Below are 17,845 nucleotides of genomic sequence, written 5' to 3' on the forward strand. Positions count from 1 at the left end.
CACTTCAGTTCAGTTAGAGGCTTGCTGGTCAGTCAGCTCCAGGGACCCTTCCATCCCAGCTTCTCCAGAACTACTGTGTCTGGTTCCTCACCCCACAGTGGGTCCTGGGGATTGAACTCAGGACCTCATGCTTGTTCAGCAAATGCTTCACCAACTGAACCATCTCCTCAGCTCCTAAAAACGAACTTCTTTGTACTCTCAGGAAAAAGAATATTGGCAGGAACCGTGGTGCTTGAAAGCTATGTTTCTTTAAATCCCACTACCTGGTTTCCTTTCAATTTAGTCTCATCTCTCTGAGATTTTTGGACACGTTTGTTTACGCGGCTCACAGGACGTGTTGTCATTCCCGAGTGGAAGCTAATACTCAAGGAAAAGGAGTAATTAAGCTTCCAGCTGTCAGTAAGTCGCTTAATGCTCAGCCTTGAGGAGGTTTGATGTGTGAGAGCCAGATGCTGAAATTGGAGGCTTCAAACCAGAGCAGATTACTTAGCAGGACTCCGTGACCCCGCGCAAAGGGACTGAGCGTGCTCTGGCAAGGGCACCTTGGATCCTTGCTCCTGGGAGCTGTGGTTTTGCTTACTGACCGTGGAAGGCCTCTGCTACCAGGGAGGTTGTCGGTGCTTTCTGTCACTGTTAACTGAGGGACTGAAGCCAGGGAAAGTGTTTCTCTTCAGATCCTTGTTCATTTATTTCTGCAGTTGGTCGCAGGCGGGCAGAAGCAGACCAACCTCCTTGATAGAATCCGAGGGTATTTGAAAGCAGGGAGGAGGGCTGGAGGAAGAGTACAGGTGGCTATAGCAAAAGCTATAGGTAGTTTGAGGTATGTACCTTGCAAAAATGTTTTTTTTTTTAATTTTATTAAAAGTAGCATTACATTTGTTTCCTTATTTATTATTGTTGCTACTTTGTTTCCAACTCAATTCCCTGGGTAAAAGAAATCTCAATCAGTAACAAAGCAAGCTATAAACCTAGATTGGGCAGATCTCCCACTACACTACTCTATTTCCATCTATATTATCCCTTATGACTTGCGGTTTCTCCAGACCATCAGCTTCTCTCTCTGCTGCCTCTCCATTGTTCCCTTGTAGCTCCTTCCTGTCCTGTTGATCCTCCTTAGCTCCTCTCTCTCCCCCTGATCCTTTTCTCCTCCCCCAAACTCTCAGCTCCTCCCCCTTCCTCCTGCCCAATCATTGTCTCAAAGCCTTTATTTGAAAAGTGGGGAGAAGGTTCACAAGGCAAGTCCTCATCTGCAGCCCCTCTGAGGAGTGGAATTAGCATCAAAATACAAGTCCAGGGCTATCCACAATGTGTGTTGTATGTGTTCCTTGGGGGTCATGTGTGTGGAGGTCAAAGGGCAACTTGTGGGCGTTGGTTTTCTCCTTCAACCATTTCGTCCTGGGGAATTGAACTTCCCTGGGGAAGTCAGCAGGCTTGGCCAAAAGCACCTCTGCTTGTGAGTTACCCCACTGGGCTGCAGCAACATGATTTATCTTTAAAAGTCATCTTAAATTCTTTATTTATGTGTGTCTGTGTGTGGGTATGCATATGAGTGCAGGTGCCAGTGGAGACGAGAGCTGTTAGCTCCCTTGGAGCTGGAGTTCTGGGTAGTGGTGAGCTGCTGCCTGACATGGGTGGTGGGAATCCAACCTCTGTTGTCTGCAAGAGCCGTATACAACTCTTAATGTCAGGGCCATCTCTCCAGCCCCCACAAATGATTTTTAAAACAACTGAATTGTGGACATTTTTTCTGCTTATATTGACTCCTAGGACATCCCTTTCTTGCTTTGTCTGCCTTTCTCATATACACCCATATATATGTATGTGTATGTATATATGTATACCCATATACACCCATATATATATATATATACCCACACATATATATATACATGTATATGTATATACATCCATATATATATATATACACACATGCACACATATATTATATATATGTCTACACACATGCATATGCAGCTATATATGTGCATACATACGAGCATACATACATGCTTTCAGAGTAGCTCAAGAACATACCCTACACCAGTTACCTTGGAGATGAGTGGAGTAATTGAACCAGCCGAAGTGGAAACCAGGCCTCAGCACTGATGCTTTGTGACCCAAATCGGATAACCCTGAGTTCTTTTTCAGCCTGCAATCTTATCTCTGGCTCCCCAGTGGCTACAGGCCTTTTCTCTTTGAAGTCGTTGGCTTGGAATTAATGTGCGCCTTTAGGTTTTCAGTTCTCACACACCCTGGTGATGCCCTGGCTCGCTCTTGCCTTTGCCTGAGTGGGGCCAGAAGCAGACGGCTGTTGCTCCTTCTCTCAGTCTGTTTCCTAGATCTCGTGTCCAACGGTTTAAGCTACAATAGCAGGAGCTGTCTGTTCCTCTGTGGTCTAGCAAGAGTCATAAAGCGGGGGCCTGTGGAGACGCCATTACTCCTGGGCTCATGTCTGTTTTGGTGGTCACTGATGTTAGAACCGTAGCAGGTATGAAGCAGAGGTGAACATATGCTGCTTTGGAACCACACAATTAAAAAAAAACAACCCAAAATAACAAAACACCCAGGCAAGTGTATTTTTAAATTGTAGATGGGTCCTGCAATGTTAATCACATTGAGAAGTGTAGGAGACAGTGAAGCACATTCTGGGACATATCTACAGAGGGTTAAATGGGGGAGAAGGCATAGGGACCCCCATCTTACCCACAGGCTGGGCACCTACCTTGGATGTAGTATTATATTTCAGCAACAGGAAAATAACTCCAATAGGATGCATGAATGCAGGCCCATATGGTAAAGACGGAACCCAGGGCTTCCTGTAGGCCAGGCAAGTCATTTACCTGAGTTGTGACCTACCTTTAAAAACACAATCTTTTCCTGAGACCAGGTCTCTATATGTAGCTCAGGCTCACTGCAAACTTGTAATCCTCCTGCCTCACTCTCCAAGTGTTGCACGATAGCTGTGTCTTGCCATGTCTGCTGAGCCATTATTTAATATTCTTTGGTTCTTTAAGAATATTTGTGGTACCTGATTTTGGATTGCTCATTCTAATTTCCCATGGATAGTTACACATAAACCTCTTCCTCCTTGTCTTTGATTTTCTTTGTGTGTTAAGGGGGTGTGGGAAGGATGGGGAGACGAAGATGGAAGTCAAGGCTTCATGTATGTTAGGCAAGCAGTGTCCTACTAAGCCACTTCTCACCATGTAGCCCAGCCTAGGTGTAGCCCTCTTTCCTTAGGCTGTGTAATGGTGGATTGCAGGTGTGTACCACCATGCCCAGCGCATCCTCTGTTCTAGACTGATTTCGGCTACTGTGATAAAACCTTCTGACCAAAAGCATCTTAGGAGACAGAAAAGTTGATTTGGCTTACACTTCCAAGATAGAGCCAGTCCATCGCTGGGGGAGTCAGGGCTGGAACTTGAAGTGAGGAATAGTACTTGGCAGCTTATGTCTCACAGGCTCAGGCTTAGCTAGCTTTTTTATAGAGCCCAGAGAATGGTACTGCCCACAGTGGGCTGCTCCCTCCCATATTAATTAACAATCAAGACAATTCTCCATAGATCCGCACATAGGCTAGTGTAATTGAAGCAATTCCTCAACTACTCATTGAAGGCTCTCAGATGACTCCAGGCTATGTCAAGTTGACAGCTAGAGCTCAGAACATTTTGTTGAAAATTACACAGTTACTGTGGCTCTTGATTCCTATCCCTGGGTCTATGTTGTTGTTCTGCGATGTGTTCTTTATTGCACATATACAGAATTGTCTGCGGTTTAGTTTACTAGACAGCCAGTATTTGTTAGATTTCCTTGGGTACTTTGAGGCAGCACATCTCTGCCCTTCCCAATGGGCTCTGGCGTGGGGTAAAATCTCCTGTTCTCTGCCTGGCAAGTTACAGAGTCACCCTCACCCCCTATTTCTGCCTTCTGCAGAGCCCTCTAGGTTAGCTGGAGGTGAGACAGACTCTGTTTTGTTCTTCCTGGGGCGTACTCATAGCTCTTATGTGCTTGGCCTTAAAGATTCTTAGAAATCTTTCAGAGCTTTTCAAACCGTGCCTTGTAGGGCTATTTTTCTTTCTCGGGTTTTCTTTTTAAGCTTTGGTTAGTCCCAGTTGTGGATGCTGCCTCCGGCAATCTCGACGTTAAAGTACCCGTTGTCAGTTGCTGTCCCCCCAGGCACACTCTGACTGTGTGTGTGCGCGCGCGCGCGCGCGCGCACATGTGTATGTGCATGTGTGTGTAGGATCAGGTGTTTGGAAGATGAACCCAGAGCCCGCACCTTTCCTAGAGGTAGGTAAAGTACTGGCAATTTTCTGACTAGATTTTTGACCTGCTCTGTCCACTCTCCCCTCAGTCATTTTGGCTGTTAGGTTGTGGGCTTCCAAGGCTACCTTGGAGTCTGAGAGGGAGAGATAGGAGTGAAGTGGGGGAAAGTGCAGTGAAGTTTACCACACTCACCAGGACCCAGACACCGTTCTTCAATAAATGCTGCTTGGAGTTTTGCCAAACCTTTATGTAGTCCTCAGAAACCCGAAAATGTTGATTTTTTGAGAGTGTTTATGTCTTTCTTGCTTTTAGGGACAGAGTTTTAGAGGCCCTTACCTTGTCATTCTGGAAATGTTTTTAATTAATAGCAACTTTGTAAACTTTATTGTGGTCCATTTTTGATCTATAAAGGAGAACAGTTTACATTGATGTAAACTCTCCATTATCCTCATCCATCTTCGGCATTCCTTACAGACGCCAGCCCCACTAGCTCTCTATCTTTCCATTATTTAACCTATTTCCCTTAGGATAGTTTTTCACTTTTAAAAAATATATATATATATTTTATTAATTCCATTATAATTTCATACATATATACCATGTATTTTGGTAATATTCTTCCCCTGCTCCTTCCCTTAACTTTTTGTGGATCCTCCTCCCCTCCTCCACATTCCTGGTAACTTCATCTCCTTTGTTGTTTGTTTTATTTTAATTTATAACTGAGTCCAATTTGTACTGCTATGGGTCCTGAACTAGCCACTGGAACATGGCTGACCTACCAGGGACCACACTCTAGGAGAAAACCAACCCTCTCCCCCAGAAACCGTCCACACCAGCAGCCCCTGTGCTGCAGGTAGCGGCTCATGAGTACCTCACCCCCCATGCTGGAATGTCCACTGACTTGACGTGGTGCTTGGCTTGTGCAGGCAAACATAGCTATGCGAGTTCATGAATTCTTAGGTCCTGTCATGTCTAGAAGGAAGGCATTGTTTTGCCCAGGTCTTCCTTGACTACTGGCTCTTAGAATCTTTCTGCCCCTTTTCTGCAATGTTCCCTGAACCTTGGGGAGGATGGATGTGGTACAGACATCTCATTATGGCTGAGACTAGACTCCTCTGATGCCTATCCTCTGTACTTTGACCAGTTGTGAGTTTCTGTGTTAACTGTCTACGGGTGTAGAAGTACCTATTTGGGGGACACTTTTAATACTTTGTCCACTTAGCAACATAATAGTACTAGGTTTGCCCCTTGCCTGAGAGCTTCCCAGCTATGAGTTCTTGGTCATGTTTACAGTTTCAGGCAAGTGTTTCCTGTATGGTGCAGGCCTCTCATGCCTAAACAGAAAGCCATTGGTTACTGCTAGAACATTCATTCCGCTATTGAATCTGTAACATTTCTTGCCAGGTTGATCATTTTCTGGCTCACAGAGATCAAAGCCAGATGGGACTGTTGGTGACTTTTTCTCCTTAGCGACTTTCATACTTCCTCTGGTACTGTGGAAGCTAGTCGTAGTTTATCTATGCTTTATTTATGCTTATTTTTTTCTTATATGAGGTCTTGCTATGTTACCTAGGCAGGTCTCCAACTCTTAGACTCAAGTGATTCTTACACTCCAGCCTCCTGAATAGCTGGGATGTGCTAATCTGATTAGTGTTGTTACTGGGACCAAAGACTGTAGGGAAAGAATTTCAAAGAGAAAGGTTGGTTTTGACTCAGGACTTCAGAGCTTTCAGTGTGTAAGGGTGGGGAGGGCGGGGCGGGGCGGAGCAGGGTGGCTCACTTCATTTCATGATGCTGTGGAGCAGAGAAGCCTACACTGTGTGGCTTGCTCCTTTCCTTCTTTTTTATTCTATCTGGATCCCTAGCCAGCCTGGGGACAGTGCCTCTGTGTGTTCAGAGTAGGTCATCTCCCTTTCTTTAATCTTCGTTGGAAATGCCCCATGGACACACCCAGAGATAGCTTTCCTGATCCCTTAGATGTTTCCTAGTGCAATCAAGTTGACAGAGATGGGTCATTGGGTGGGAGGAGTGGTCTGGGCCACTGTGCTAGGTTTCTGTGTTTTATGTCTGATGTTCCCTGCTGGGAACATCCATGATGAGTGGCTAAAGTTTTGTCATTGATCCAGAGGAGGCTGCACCACTGCCAGCTCTTAGTTCAGGTCATCCCACACCATGGGAGGACTCCTGCTGTCCATCCCTTCTAGCTGAACCACTATGAGACTTGAGGAGCTCATCACCGCATCCTTGACCTCTGTAGTTAAGAATGTGTCATTTTCTCAGTTCCTCCTTGATGGCTCACTACATTTTTAGCTTTACTATCATCCCAGGTATACACTGAAATCCACATCATTTGCTTATGAGAGCCAAAAATGCAAGACTTAAAAAAAAAGTTAACCTGTCTATAAAGTATCAAATTCTGTAACATCCGCCCATATGAACATGTTTGAATAAGCCCTAGTTGTTGCATACATTGGTAGGTCTAATTATGGATTCAGCCTGTCAGGGTAGCAATGCAGAATGAAAGTTTCGCAAGCTGAGTATGGTGTCTTACACCTGGAACCCCAGCACTTAGGAGTTCTATAGTAGGAGGATCAGAAGTCCAAGGCTATCTTTCTCTGACTGGATAGTATGTTCGAGGCCATCCTGGGCTACATGAGATTCTGTCTCAGAAGAAAGAAATAATAATCCTTTTTCTCAAAACTTAATTCTCTTAGTTTGCCCTTGAAGTGGTGCGCATACGTGAAGGATGCAGCGTATGTATCCCCCTGTGTTTTATTAGAAAGTGCTTTTGGAAATCACCAGTGCCCAGCATCAGCTGTGAAATGGAACGATGTCTGAGATACATGATTAATGAAGGAAGGCTAAACTGTGCTTTGGCAAGGTTTCATGCACTATTTATGAAGGAGTTGGACAATAGTTTCCTTCTTGTGACCCAGTTTGTGTGCCAAAGATTGGATTGCACACATCAGGTTGGAATTGTGTTAGGCCACCGAGAACACCACTAGAAATCAAAGTGACAGCTAAGATGGGCATTGTGTCTCTTTCCTATGTCAGGTAGACAAGCAGGCTGTGGCTGTGGTGACGATTCTGTCTTTCCATTCCAATGTCCTGTGGAGTTATTCTATTTTTAACATGCCCTCATTGGCCTTTGAGTCTCTACCCAGGTAGGAAGACTAAGGAAACCCAGAATGGTCAAAATGATATCCCCACCAGCTGCTTTGGTACATCCAAGTAGCTTCCCCCCAAACCAACAATATATCTTTCTTGGCATCTTATTAACCAGTGCTTGACTCTGTGACTATGCATGCTTAAGAGAAGATAAAGATGGAGATCTTTACTCCAGATGGTAGTCATGGCCCTGTTGTTTAGGGATGAAAGGAGGCTTGGTGTTAGGGGAAGGCACAGTGTTGTCTGTCACTGTATTGTGATGTTTGTGTATGCCCATGCGGGTGCCTAGAGCTTCTGCCAGTGGACACTCTAGAAGGTGGAATAGGGACAGGGTAGGGCAGTGGGAGCAGAACTCTTCATTTTATCTTACACTGATTTGTACTGTTAAGTCTGTTCCACGGGGCTTACTAATAACAGTTAAAAAAATAAAAAGACAAACTTAACAAAACCCTGTGGTTTATTAAGAAAAGCATCAGAGCCTGACAATGCCCTGCACAGTCAGTAGTGTGTCATGGTTTAATTTCTAATATTTTTACTGATGGCCATAGAACAATACAATTAACACTTTCACAATACCTTAGGGTGAACCCGAATTATCTCAGATAAGGAATAATTCTCTCAGAAGCAGAGAAGGAATGCCTTTTGAGACTTTGAAAAAAATGATGTCTATGAATTTGTATTTATGGAATATGAGTGGCATGCATATGTATGTATACATGCACACACACACACATGCACGCGCGCGCGCGCGCGCGCGCGCGCACACACACACACACACACACACACACAGACTGGTATTTGTCTTTCTGAGTGAGGCTTATCCCCAGTTGTATACATTCTCCAACAAATGTCATGATTTAATTGTTCTGTTGGATGGAATAAAATTTATTGTGTAAGTTTATTACATTTTCTTCATCTAATCTTCTGTTGATGGACCTCTGGACTGGTTCCCTTTCTTAGCTATTGTGGCATAGACTTGGATGTACAAGGATCTCTGCTGGGCCAGAGCAGGTTTGATGTCTAGTTAGAGGAATCTTCATCCTGGCAGCAGTAGTTGGCTGCTCCAGTTCCCCCTTCTACATCAGGTGGCCTCTCTCTCCACACGCTTGCCAGCATTGGGCGCCATTTTATTTTCTCGATGATAGCCATTTTGACTAGTGTGAGATGGAATCTCAAAGCAGTTTTAATTCGCATGTCCCTGATGGCTAAAGACATGGAACACTTTTGAATTTATTTATTGGCTGTTGTATTTCTTCTGTTGAGATTTCCAGCTAACGTTGGACTTTTGGTTCTAATGGAAATTGTCTTGTTGTGGGGCACAGAGGTTAAAGTAGTGAAAAAAATATAACATGGGATATATGTATTTCATGGGCATGTGTATTCATTGGTAGTGATGAAGATCTCAGTGTGCACAGGATACCTTTACATTTTCATGGCCCAACAATAGCTTAAAATCTTTAATGCAACTTAAGACACTCAGCATTGTTGATTGTTTTGTTCTATCAGACTCTCTCTCTCTCTTTCTCTCTCTCTCTCTGTATCTGTATCTATATCATCTATATGTATATTTAAACATCTATCTATCTATCTATCTATCTATCTATCTATCTATCCATCCATCCATCCATCCATCCATCCATCCATCCATCCATCCATCCTACTTGATGGGAAATGTTCAGAGACTGGATCATGGAATTACCAAGCATTCTGCAAAGTCTTTCAAATTGAAGCCTTTTGGAGCTTTGAATAGTGTATGACTGAGTTCACCTGTACAGGCTTAAAGCCGCAGGCTCTGCTGTCTGAGCACCATGGCTTTCTCCCTCCCTACTGCTCTTCTTCACACACTGGTGGCCTCCAACATCCTCCCTGTGTTCGAGTTCCCCCGACATACCACTGTCTCTTTTCCTCTGATACCCTCAGACTGTAAGAATTGTAGATTGAGTGTCCAGTACTAAACAGCTCAGCTCTGAGCTGATATTATAAAAACAGAAGAGAGACGGAGTCACAGACTGCTTGTATTTTCAGCAGAGTCAGAGAGGTTTGACCTGTTTTCTTTTCCCCATGTTTTGAGGGACTGTCATCTGGCACAGCTAATTTTCCTCTCCTCTTCCTTGGCAGCATCTTCCGGGCAGCCAGCAGCAGTCATCTGTCCAGCTCTGGGTCTCCTTTGGCCGGAAGCCTATGAGAGCAGCCCAGTTTGTCACAAAGCATCCTATTAATGTGAGTGAGGTCTGCTGGAAGCCGGGAGGGGGAGGACGCTTGTCTCCAAGCATCATGGGAATGTCCTGCTGGTGTGTGTGAGCATTTTACATTCTTCCTGTGGGCACCCTCTAGAGAGGCCTCTGAAGAGACCTGTTATACTCTGGGCCTGTTGGTCTGCTGTTGTGCACTTCACTGTTGGAAGTAGAGCGGAATGGGAATCTTTTTCCTGCTTTAAGTGCAGTAGGATAGGCAGAAGGGTCAGTGCTGGTCAGTGGCCTCAAATGCTAGTCCTCAGGCAATGGGAAATCTGCACATAGCATTTTCTTGTTAATCACCTGCTATATTCCTTGCAGATGGCTAAGGTTTCAAAAGGGGATATATTTGGGCTCTGCTTTGTAGACACAGACAGGTTAGAAAGACCAAGAACAGAGTGGAGAAAGCATATATAGTCAGTACTCAAATGAATCCAATATTAGTACATATCTCAAATGAATTCAGCATTAGTACATACCCATTGCAAGGAAGGCACAGCGTGGATCACCAGGGTATAACCTGCGGCAAGGAGGTTGCCTTGGAAGGCTTTGGCATCAGCCTGTGGGTGATAGCTCAGCGGGTCTGTACGGGAATGATGACCAGTTCTGTCTAGTTTATATGGGTTCTCTTAATCTCCTGAGGGAAAAGAAGATAAAATGAAATGTGTGTTAATCTATATTGTGCCTTGTGCTAATAAAAGGTCTGCTGGGGGAAATGAGTAGACATCATTACCAAAAAGAGGTTTCTAGGTCATTTATGGAGGTCAGAGGACCAGTCATGGATACTTGGAAGGGAAAATTATTTTAGCTTCATCAGTTTGGGGCCTAGCTGTGCCTTTATACCCACTTTTGATACTGGGACACATGGAGTCATTGCCTGTGTGAGTGTGTGTGTGTGTGTGTGTATAAAGACCTCCAGGGATAATTGGGTTTTTAACTGTTTGCTTTCTGACTTTGGCTTCTGAAGGAATATTACATCGCTGATGCCTCTGAGGACCAGGTGTTCGTGTGTGTGAGTCACAGTAACAACAGTACTAACCTATACATCTCAGAGGCGGAGGGGCTGAAATTCTCCCTATCCTTGGAGAATGTGCTGTATTACAGCCCAGGAGGGGCCGGCAGTGACACCCTGGTGAGGTAAGGAGAACCCCCAGCCTCCTGCCTTGGTCCAATTAGGCCACCAGACTCACCTTAGTGGTTTGCAATGTTAGTTATACATGGGACCTTGCTTGAGGTGCTTTTGAAATGCGAGAACCACCTCCACCCTCCAGATCAGGTGTCCTCAGATTGCAATTGAATTGGTCTGGGGTTGTCCCCCAGGGGATTTTTGTGTGTGGCCATGGCTGAGCACTGTTGTTCTAGGTGACATTTAGGACCTCAGCTACTTGGGTTTTGTGGTATCTAAATCAATGGGAAAGAAGAGTTTGAAGATACCATCATTTTAGGGAACACAGGGGCTCTGCATTCAAGTGACTGATTGACAGCCTCTCTTAGAGATAATTATAAGGCGGTGTGTTAGCAAAGCCCCCAGTGTCATTGTCCCTTTAGCTGGCAATCACAAATGGGGAGCTGTTTGATACTTGTAGCACTAGGTGCTTTTTGAATGCTACCTTCTCAGAGGAGCTTGGGAGCCGTTGAGGACTCTGGGTGTAATTTTCTGGATGTTTGGCATACATAGAATCATAAGATGGTCTGCGGGCCTTCTGGATCTGGCTTCTAGCATAGTATTCAAGGTTTGTCTCCACTGGCTGAGTGTTAGCATCTCACTTCTTTCTCTGGGCAAATAATAGAGTTTACTTGTTTTAATAATTAAGATTCATGAACCATTGTCGTTCAGGTCTTTCAGTGACTTTAATTCCCCCCACCCTCCACCTCGGGAACTTCCATGTCTACAGAGCGACTTAATGCAGCTCGCTGATGACTTTACCATCTAACTCATTTGTCAGATATTCAGATGAATTTCTCACAGTAGGGCAGAGTGGGAGCCCCACCTGGAGAGGACCCCCAAGGAATGAGTCCTCAGTTATGTGGCCATTACAGCCTTGTCACACCTGTAAGCTGCCTCTCACATGTGACAGTTTCTTCCTGTGGTGCCTAAGACTGCCATGCGTCATCCAATTGAGATATTGGAAAGAGATTCCTCCTGACAGGGGTAGGCTAGCCTCCTGTTGAGCTGTCTTCTTACTGTCTGGTTTTATCTCAGGGTGACAGGGGTTCAGGCGTGCTTAGTTCAGTGAGCTGTTATCATTCGTGATTCCTTCTCAGACAGATGAAATGAGGGAATGGTGAATTATCAGATGTGTCGGCAGGCTAGTTTAGAATAAAAAGCTCTGAACTGGATAGAGCAGTGTGATGCTGACAAACTGGCTCTCGTTACCTTAAAGAAGAGGAGTGAGAACTCTTAACAGGGGCTCGCTCTGGTGTTTGTGAGTTGTGCTTGGAGGAATCTCATGGGAAGCCATAGCTAGTTGTAGGACTCTTATAGGAACTAATATGCTAACAATGTGGCAGACCTGCAGGGACAACTTTGGAGGGAACACTTGGCTCAGCTGATGGGGATGGTTGCCAATGTATCGATGCATGGGGTATGGCTGAAGGGAAAACCTGGTGAACTTTCTGGCAAATTTCAGCCCACCACAGTGCCTGGGAAAGGAGGGGAGAAATGTTTTGGAGTGAGCTGGTGGAGATGATGGGAGAAAACAAGCTCCCAGAAGAGAGTGCAGACATGAAATCTGTTGTTCTAGTGTAAGCCAAAGAGGGAGATAAAGGCATGGATTGATATTTGAGCAGAGCCTGGCAAAAGCTGACAGGCAGTAAATGTTAAAAGCCCCAGAAGATAATAGGGAAACGCACCAGGTCTTGAGAGAAACCCAGGCCTCCCACATGGGCATAACAAGCAGTGAGCCTCAGGATGGTAGGTTCCAGAGGCAGGAGAGCTAAGGTGAGCATGCAGAGCCCATTAACCCATTCCCCAACAGAGACCCACGGAATTGCACATCAGAGGGTTTAGCCCAGTATTTGGGGACGGGGTGGCTTTTCTCATCCTGCCAACCAAGAACAGCTTCATTGGTACTGTGTACTTCTTCCCTTTCGTGCAGCAGAGGTTACCGTGTGTCTCCCTGTCTGTGGTGGTACAACCATCATCCAGCTCAAGGTGTTCCTATGACATATGATGGGGACTGGGAGCTTTAGTGTGCAGTCCATGGCTCAGAAACCCTGACATAAAGGGCACATGTCCAGTTTTAAAAGCCACACATGAACCATGGTAACTGTTCCTCATAGATGTTATATTTGTAATGAGCATGCCATGTTCGTGAAAAACTCCTTTCCAGTGGGCTCTTAGGGTAGCAAGTGAAGCCTGGGCGGTCCTTACTGCCCTGTTAGCCAGAGCAGCCTCAGACTTTCTAGAGCTGTCCTCCCTGCCTGGGCTGTTTCACTGCAAACCAGCAATAGATGCTGCTAGAGCTCTTCACAGGGAACCCTGTGCCTAGTGTTTAATAATTGTATTTCTAGAGAGCAGATTAGACTGTGAGCCTTACTTAGCATTGTTACCAGTGTCTGCTACACCTGGTTCAAGACTTCACATTCGTCCAGCCTTCTCGAAAGAGTTGGATCAATAGTCACGGTGAAGAAATGGATCGAGCTCTGTCAACTTCTTTAAGACATTATCTACATCCTAAATGTCCCTTGAGGAGGAGTTGGTTGGCTGAGCACCCTGGCCCGTAAAAACAATTTTAATTTATGTGTGTGTATACATATACATACATATACACATAATATACACATACACAAATACATATACATTTAAGAGCAAGTTATTTAACACTAAAGAATCAAGGTATGGTGCATGTTACATGGGTGAACCGTGTAAACATGTAAGCGAAAGTAACAAGATATAAAAGGACATTGCATGATTCAGTTTATACAGAGCAGCCAAGATCAGGCAAATCCGTAGAGACAGATCTGTAGCGACAGAAAGCAGATCTGTGGTTACCAAGGCCTGGGAACTGAAAGAAAAGCAGACAGAGACAGTGCCTGCCAATAATGAAAATGTCTCGGAACCCACATTGCACAGCAGTGTGAGTGTACTTACTGCCGTGATATTGTGTGTTTTAAGATGGTTCAATATTACGCTGCACACAATGCAAAATGCCAAGCAAATGCCAATCCCAGCTTTGGATGATTGTTTTTCTTTGCCTGCAGGTATTTTGCAAATGAGCCGTTTGCTGACTTTCACCGCGTGGAAGGCTTACAAGGAGTCTACATTGCCACCCTGATTAATGGGTCTATGAATGAGGAGAACATGAGGTCGGTCATCACCTTTGACAAGGGGGGAACCTGGGAATTTCTTCAGGCCCCAGCCTTCACAGGATATGGAGAGAAAATCAATTGTGAGGTACAGCTGCTTTAATCTTGTTTGGCTTATTTTGATACAAAACAGAGAGCTGTGGTCTGGTGCAGTTTTCTATATTCAATATTTACAGGAAGCATGCAAGATGATAGAACGTGATGTTGATGACACACGGAACAAGCTTCCATATGCACATCTGCCCTTTCAGGTCCCTGGCTCCACACCAAGGCATGGTGGGGGCTGGGATTAACTCAGAGGGGTACCATGGATATTCAAGGTAGATCTTTTAGTTATTGGAGACTGAGCCACATACAGATCCCGTTTGTTTGACTTGTGAGCTATACCCTTAACCTAATATCTTTTGTTATGAGATGGACTGTTGCTCTCAGACCTTCAATCTTTCTACATTTGCCTCCTAAGTGGTCAGAGTGCCAAGGTTATGTCCTCTACTGTCATACCCAGCTTAATTTAAAAGTTTTGAGGGAAACACCATGATACACAACATCTGTTAGACATCATGTTTACTACTTGACTAATGAGCCTGAGTTAGCTCATGGCTCTGACATGAGGACATAACGTATGTCTTTTGAGGACATCAGATCTTTGGGAAGCTGGAGTTCTACGAGCCAATTTGATAAAAGAAAAATGGGAAAAATCAAAATCAGGATGGGACAGAAAATAAGGATGGAAGAAGTATTGCATAGGATTCCAAAATTTGAGAGGTTGTGTTAGGCCTAGCAGGTGCATGTATTCCATTAGCAGGACTTGGGATTATTTAACCTGAAATGGACATGTTCCCCGTCCCCCAGTTTTATGTATGTAGCTGTTTCAAATGGATGTTCTTTTATTAGAGCATGCATGCATACACACACACACACACACACACACACACACACACTTAACTCTAAAATGATACATGATGGTATTTTATTTCTTCTGGTCTGGAACTACTATAAAAAATGACATCACCAATTTTATTTTAAACCTACAGTGTTGAAGAATGAGTATAGTATTCCCTGTTGGCGTGCCTATCCTAAAGCTAAGCATTTTAAACTGTGTTGCTTGGTCCCACTAAGTGTTCTCATGAGTTGATGACTGTGTTCCCTGGTCTTCTGGGACAACCACACTTGTGTTTCTATTTCACCTGAGTGGGCAGAAAGAAACCAGAAGAAGTTAGCGTTAATTTGGGGTGTAACCATATTTCGTTAGTCACCTAATCTTTTTGGCTTTTGAATTGTTTGTCCATGGTTAGCTACATTGTTTCTCCTCATTTCATAGCTGTATTGCTCTCCTTGGGAAATGCTTTTGGAGAGTCTTGCTCTAAAACAGAATTCCCTACATTTCTTCTTTTTTGGCCATAGGCCTTGATTTACCACAAGACATTGAGGGTACAGTCCATCATGGTAGGGAAGACTCACGGCCATGCTTAGTTTTGTTTTCTTCTTTGCCCCTTTCATTCAGGTAGGGACCCCAGACCTTGGGATGGCACTGCCGCAGTCATGGTGGCTCTTCCCCTCGGCTTAGCCCCCCCTGGGAAGCTCCCTCACAGACCTACCCTGAGGTGTATCTTCTAGGTGATTCTGGATCCAATCAAATTGACCATGAACATTAGCCATCACAGGTGGTATATTAGCTTTCTGTCATCATCACAGAGTGCCCGAGAAAATCAGTTTGTGAGGTAGAAAGGCCGATTTTGGTCCACAGTTTCAGAGGTATCAGTAGTTTTTGTCTGAGCTTGCTTGGCTCTTTTGATTTGGGCCAGTGGCAAGGCTGAACATTGTGGTAGAATCAGCTTGATTGATCACGGCAGTCAGGAAATAGATAAAAGAAACCCAGAGAGGAAGAGGCCCAGATTTCCATGTCCCCTTCAAAGGCACACCTAGTGACAACTTCCTTGCACTACGTCCCACCTCTAAAAGAGTCTACCACTTCCTAGAAGTACCAAAATCTTGTGACCAAATCTTTAGAATAGGACCCTTGGGGAATATTTCAATCCAAACCCTGAGGTGGAAAAAAGAATATATAGTAATGTATATGGTTGAAACATGATGATCCAAGGATCCAGAAATACTTCTAAGGATTGACTTTCTTGTAGGGAAAAATAAAAAGGAGTGAAAGAAGAAGTAGGGAAGGAAAGCTTCATTGAACCAACCCGTTTTCCTCCTGGTCATAATTGACCAAACTGGGCACTAGCAAGATTGGTTTGTTAGAAGGATCTTTTTTTTTAAATTTATTTTTATTTTTTTCTTTAAAAAGTAGATTGGACAAACCTTGTCATCATTTTTATAAGTGTCGTGGACACAGAGTCTCCTATTTTGATCACTGATATGTCTGAAATACTTTAGACGTCATTTTTCTGGCCAGGAGAAAGAAGGAGGCAGAAGCATTTGTGGTGGTCTACGGAATAGTAGGCATCCATGCACAGCGAGGATGCCAGGTTCAACACCACGAAGGCCTGCATCTTTGTACAAATGTGGAATGAGCCTTTAAAGTCTCCACATGACGCCTGTGGCGTTCATATCACACGGCTTACACGTCTGGCCATTTTCCAATGAGACTCTTGGACTTCTGACTCGTTTTCTTCTGGCAAAACTTCTAGCATCATATTTCAGACACATCTGCACTGACTTACAAAGTCAATGAGACATTTTGATTCTCTGCCTTTCCGGGTTCCTGGGTGGCACCGGCAGTGGACTGCCTTACTTCTTTGCTTGACTTGACACTGGTTTGTAATTGTTATTTCTGGGAGTCTCAGGACTCAGTTATCTTACTCTTTTCCTCAGTGGTAGACATTTATTTTGCTTCAGAAGATATGCTCTGTCTAGGGAGATTTGGAGACTACTGGGTTCTAAATTCTGGTTTCTTTTGGGCCAGACCCTCTTCTGGGTCTTGCTGTGGGGTCCTCATAGACTCTTGAGTTTGAGGGAGTTCTAGGCATGTGTTGTGTTATATGCTGATCCCATTTGGAAATTTCCTTCTGAAGCTTTCTCGGGGCTGTTCCCTCCACCTGGCCCAGCGCCTCAGTCAACTGCTCAACCTCCAACTTCGGAGGATGCCTATCCTGTCCAAGGAGTCAGCCCCTGGCCTCATCATTGCAACCGGTAAGTGTGCCATGCCTGCAGCTTGGGTGGGCTGGTTAACGCAGCCAGATGGATATACAGTGATCTCCAGCAGTGTCTTCTCCTCATGGTGTCACGACATTATCCTAGTGACTAGCTACTCTCTGGGATGTCTGGTTGGGCCAGGTGTCTTTCTAGCATATTCTTCCTTTTGTGTTTCAGGCTCCGTGGGAAAGAACTTGGCCAGCAAGACCAACGTGTACATCTCCAGCAGTGCTGGAGCCAGGTGGAGAGAGGTCAGTTCCTGGTCCTGGAGCTTTTGTTAGTGTGAGCATGTGAGCTGTGAACCTGCCAATGTCTCAGGGATACAGTGGTCTCTGCTGGGGCTCTATGATGCCCTATCTGATCTACATGTGTATACAGAAACCCAGGGCCCCACAGAAGAGTGAGCCGCACTCCTGTGTCTTCACACCCTATAAGACACTTGTAATTTTTGCCAGAATATCACTTTAAATAAAAAACAGACCGTTTCAGTTTTTTTTTTTTTTTTTATTAGAAACAACTGTGAATTTGACCAAGTCTTTCAGGATAATGCATTCCACGAGGGGGTGAATACAGTGCCTGTTTTGCTTACTTCTTCAGCCCTAGGCTGTAACAGTGTCTGGCCTAGAGAAAATGCCTAGGAAATTTTGGCGAATGTGTCAGCGGGTTACAATGCAGTTGTGGTGGGTCTGACACTCTTCATTTCCCCTGCTTTTCTGAGCCTT

General features: G+C 44.6%; 1 protein-coding gene across 2 annotated transcripts in view; it reads left to right on the forward strand.

Annotated features, from left to right (window-relative positions):
* The window catches only part of Sorl1 (sortilin related receptor 1), a 162,761-nt gene that overhangs the window by 44,714 nt on the left and 100,202 nt on the right, over positions 1-17,845 (forward strand). For both annotated transcript variants that reach the window (XM_052188613.1, XM_052188614.1), the window contains 5 exons: positions 9,553-9,654; positions 10,636-10,805; positions 13,872-14,064; positions 17,003-17,120; positions 17,301-17,374. In XM_052188613.1, the coding sequence (XP_052044573.1) occupies positions 9,553-9,654; positions 10,636-10,805; positions 13,872-14,064; positions 17,003-17,120; positions 17,301-17,374 (657 nt within the window). The remainder of the gene's footprint in view (positions 1-9,552; positions 9,655-10,635; positions 10,806-13,871; positions 14,065-17,002; positions 17,121-17,300; positions 17,375-17,845) is intronic.

The sequence above is a fragment of the Apodemus sylvaticus genome, chromosome 7 (assembly GCF_947179515.1).
Source record: "Apodemus sylvaticus chromosome 7, mApoSyl1.1, whole genome shotgun sequence".
Classification (NCBI taxonomy): domain Eukaryota; kingdom Metazoa; phylum Chordata; class Mammalia; order Rodentia; family Muridae; genus Apodemus; species Apodemus sylvaticus.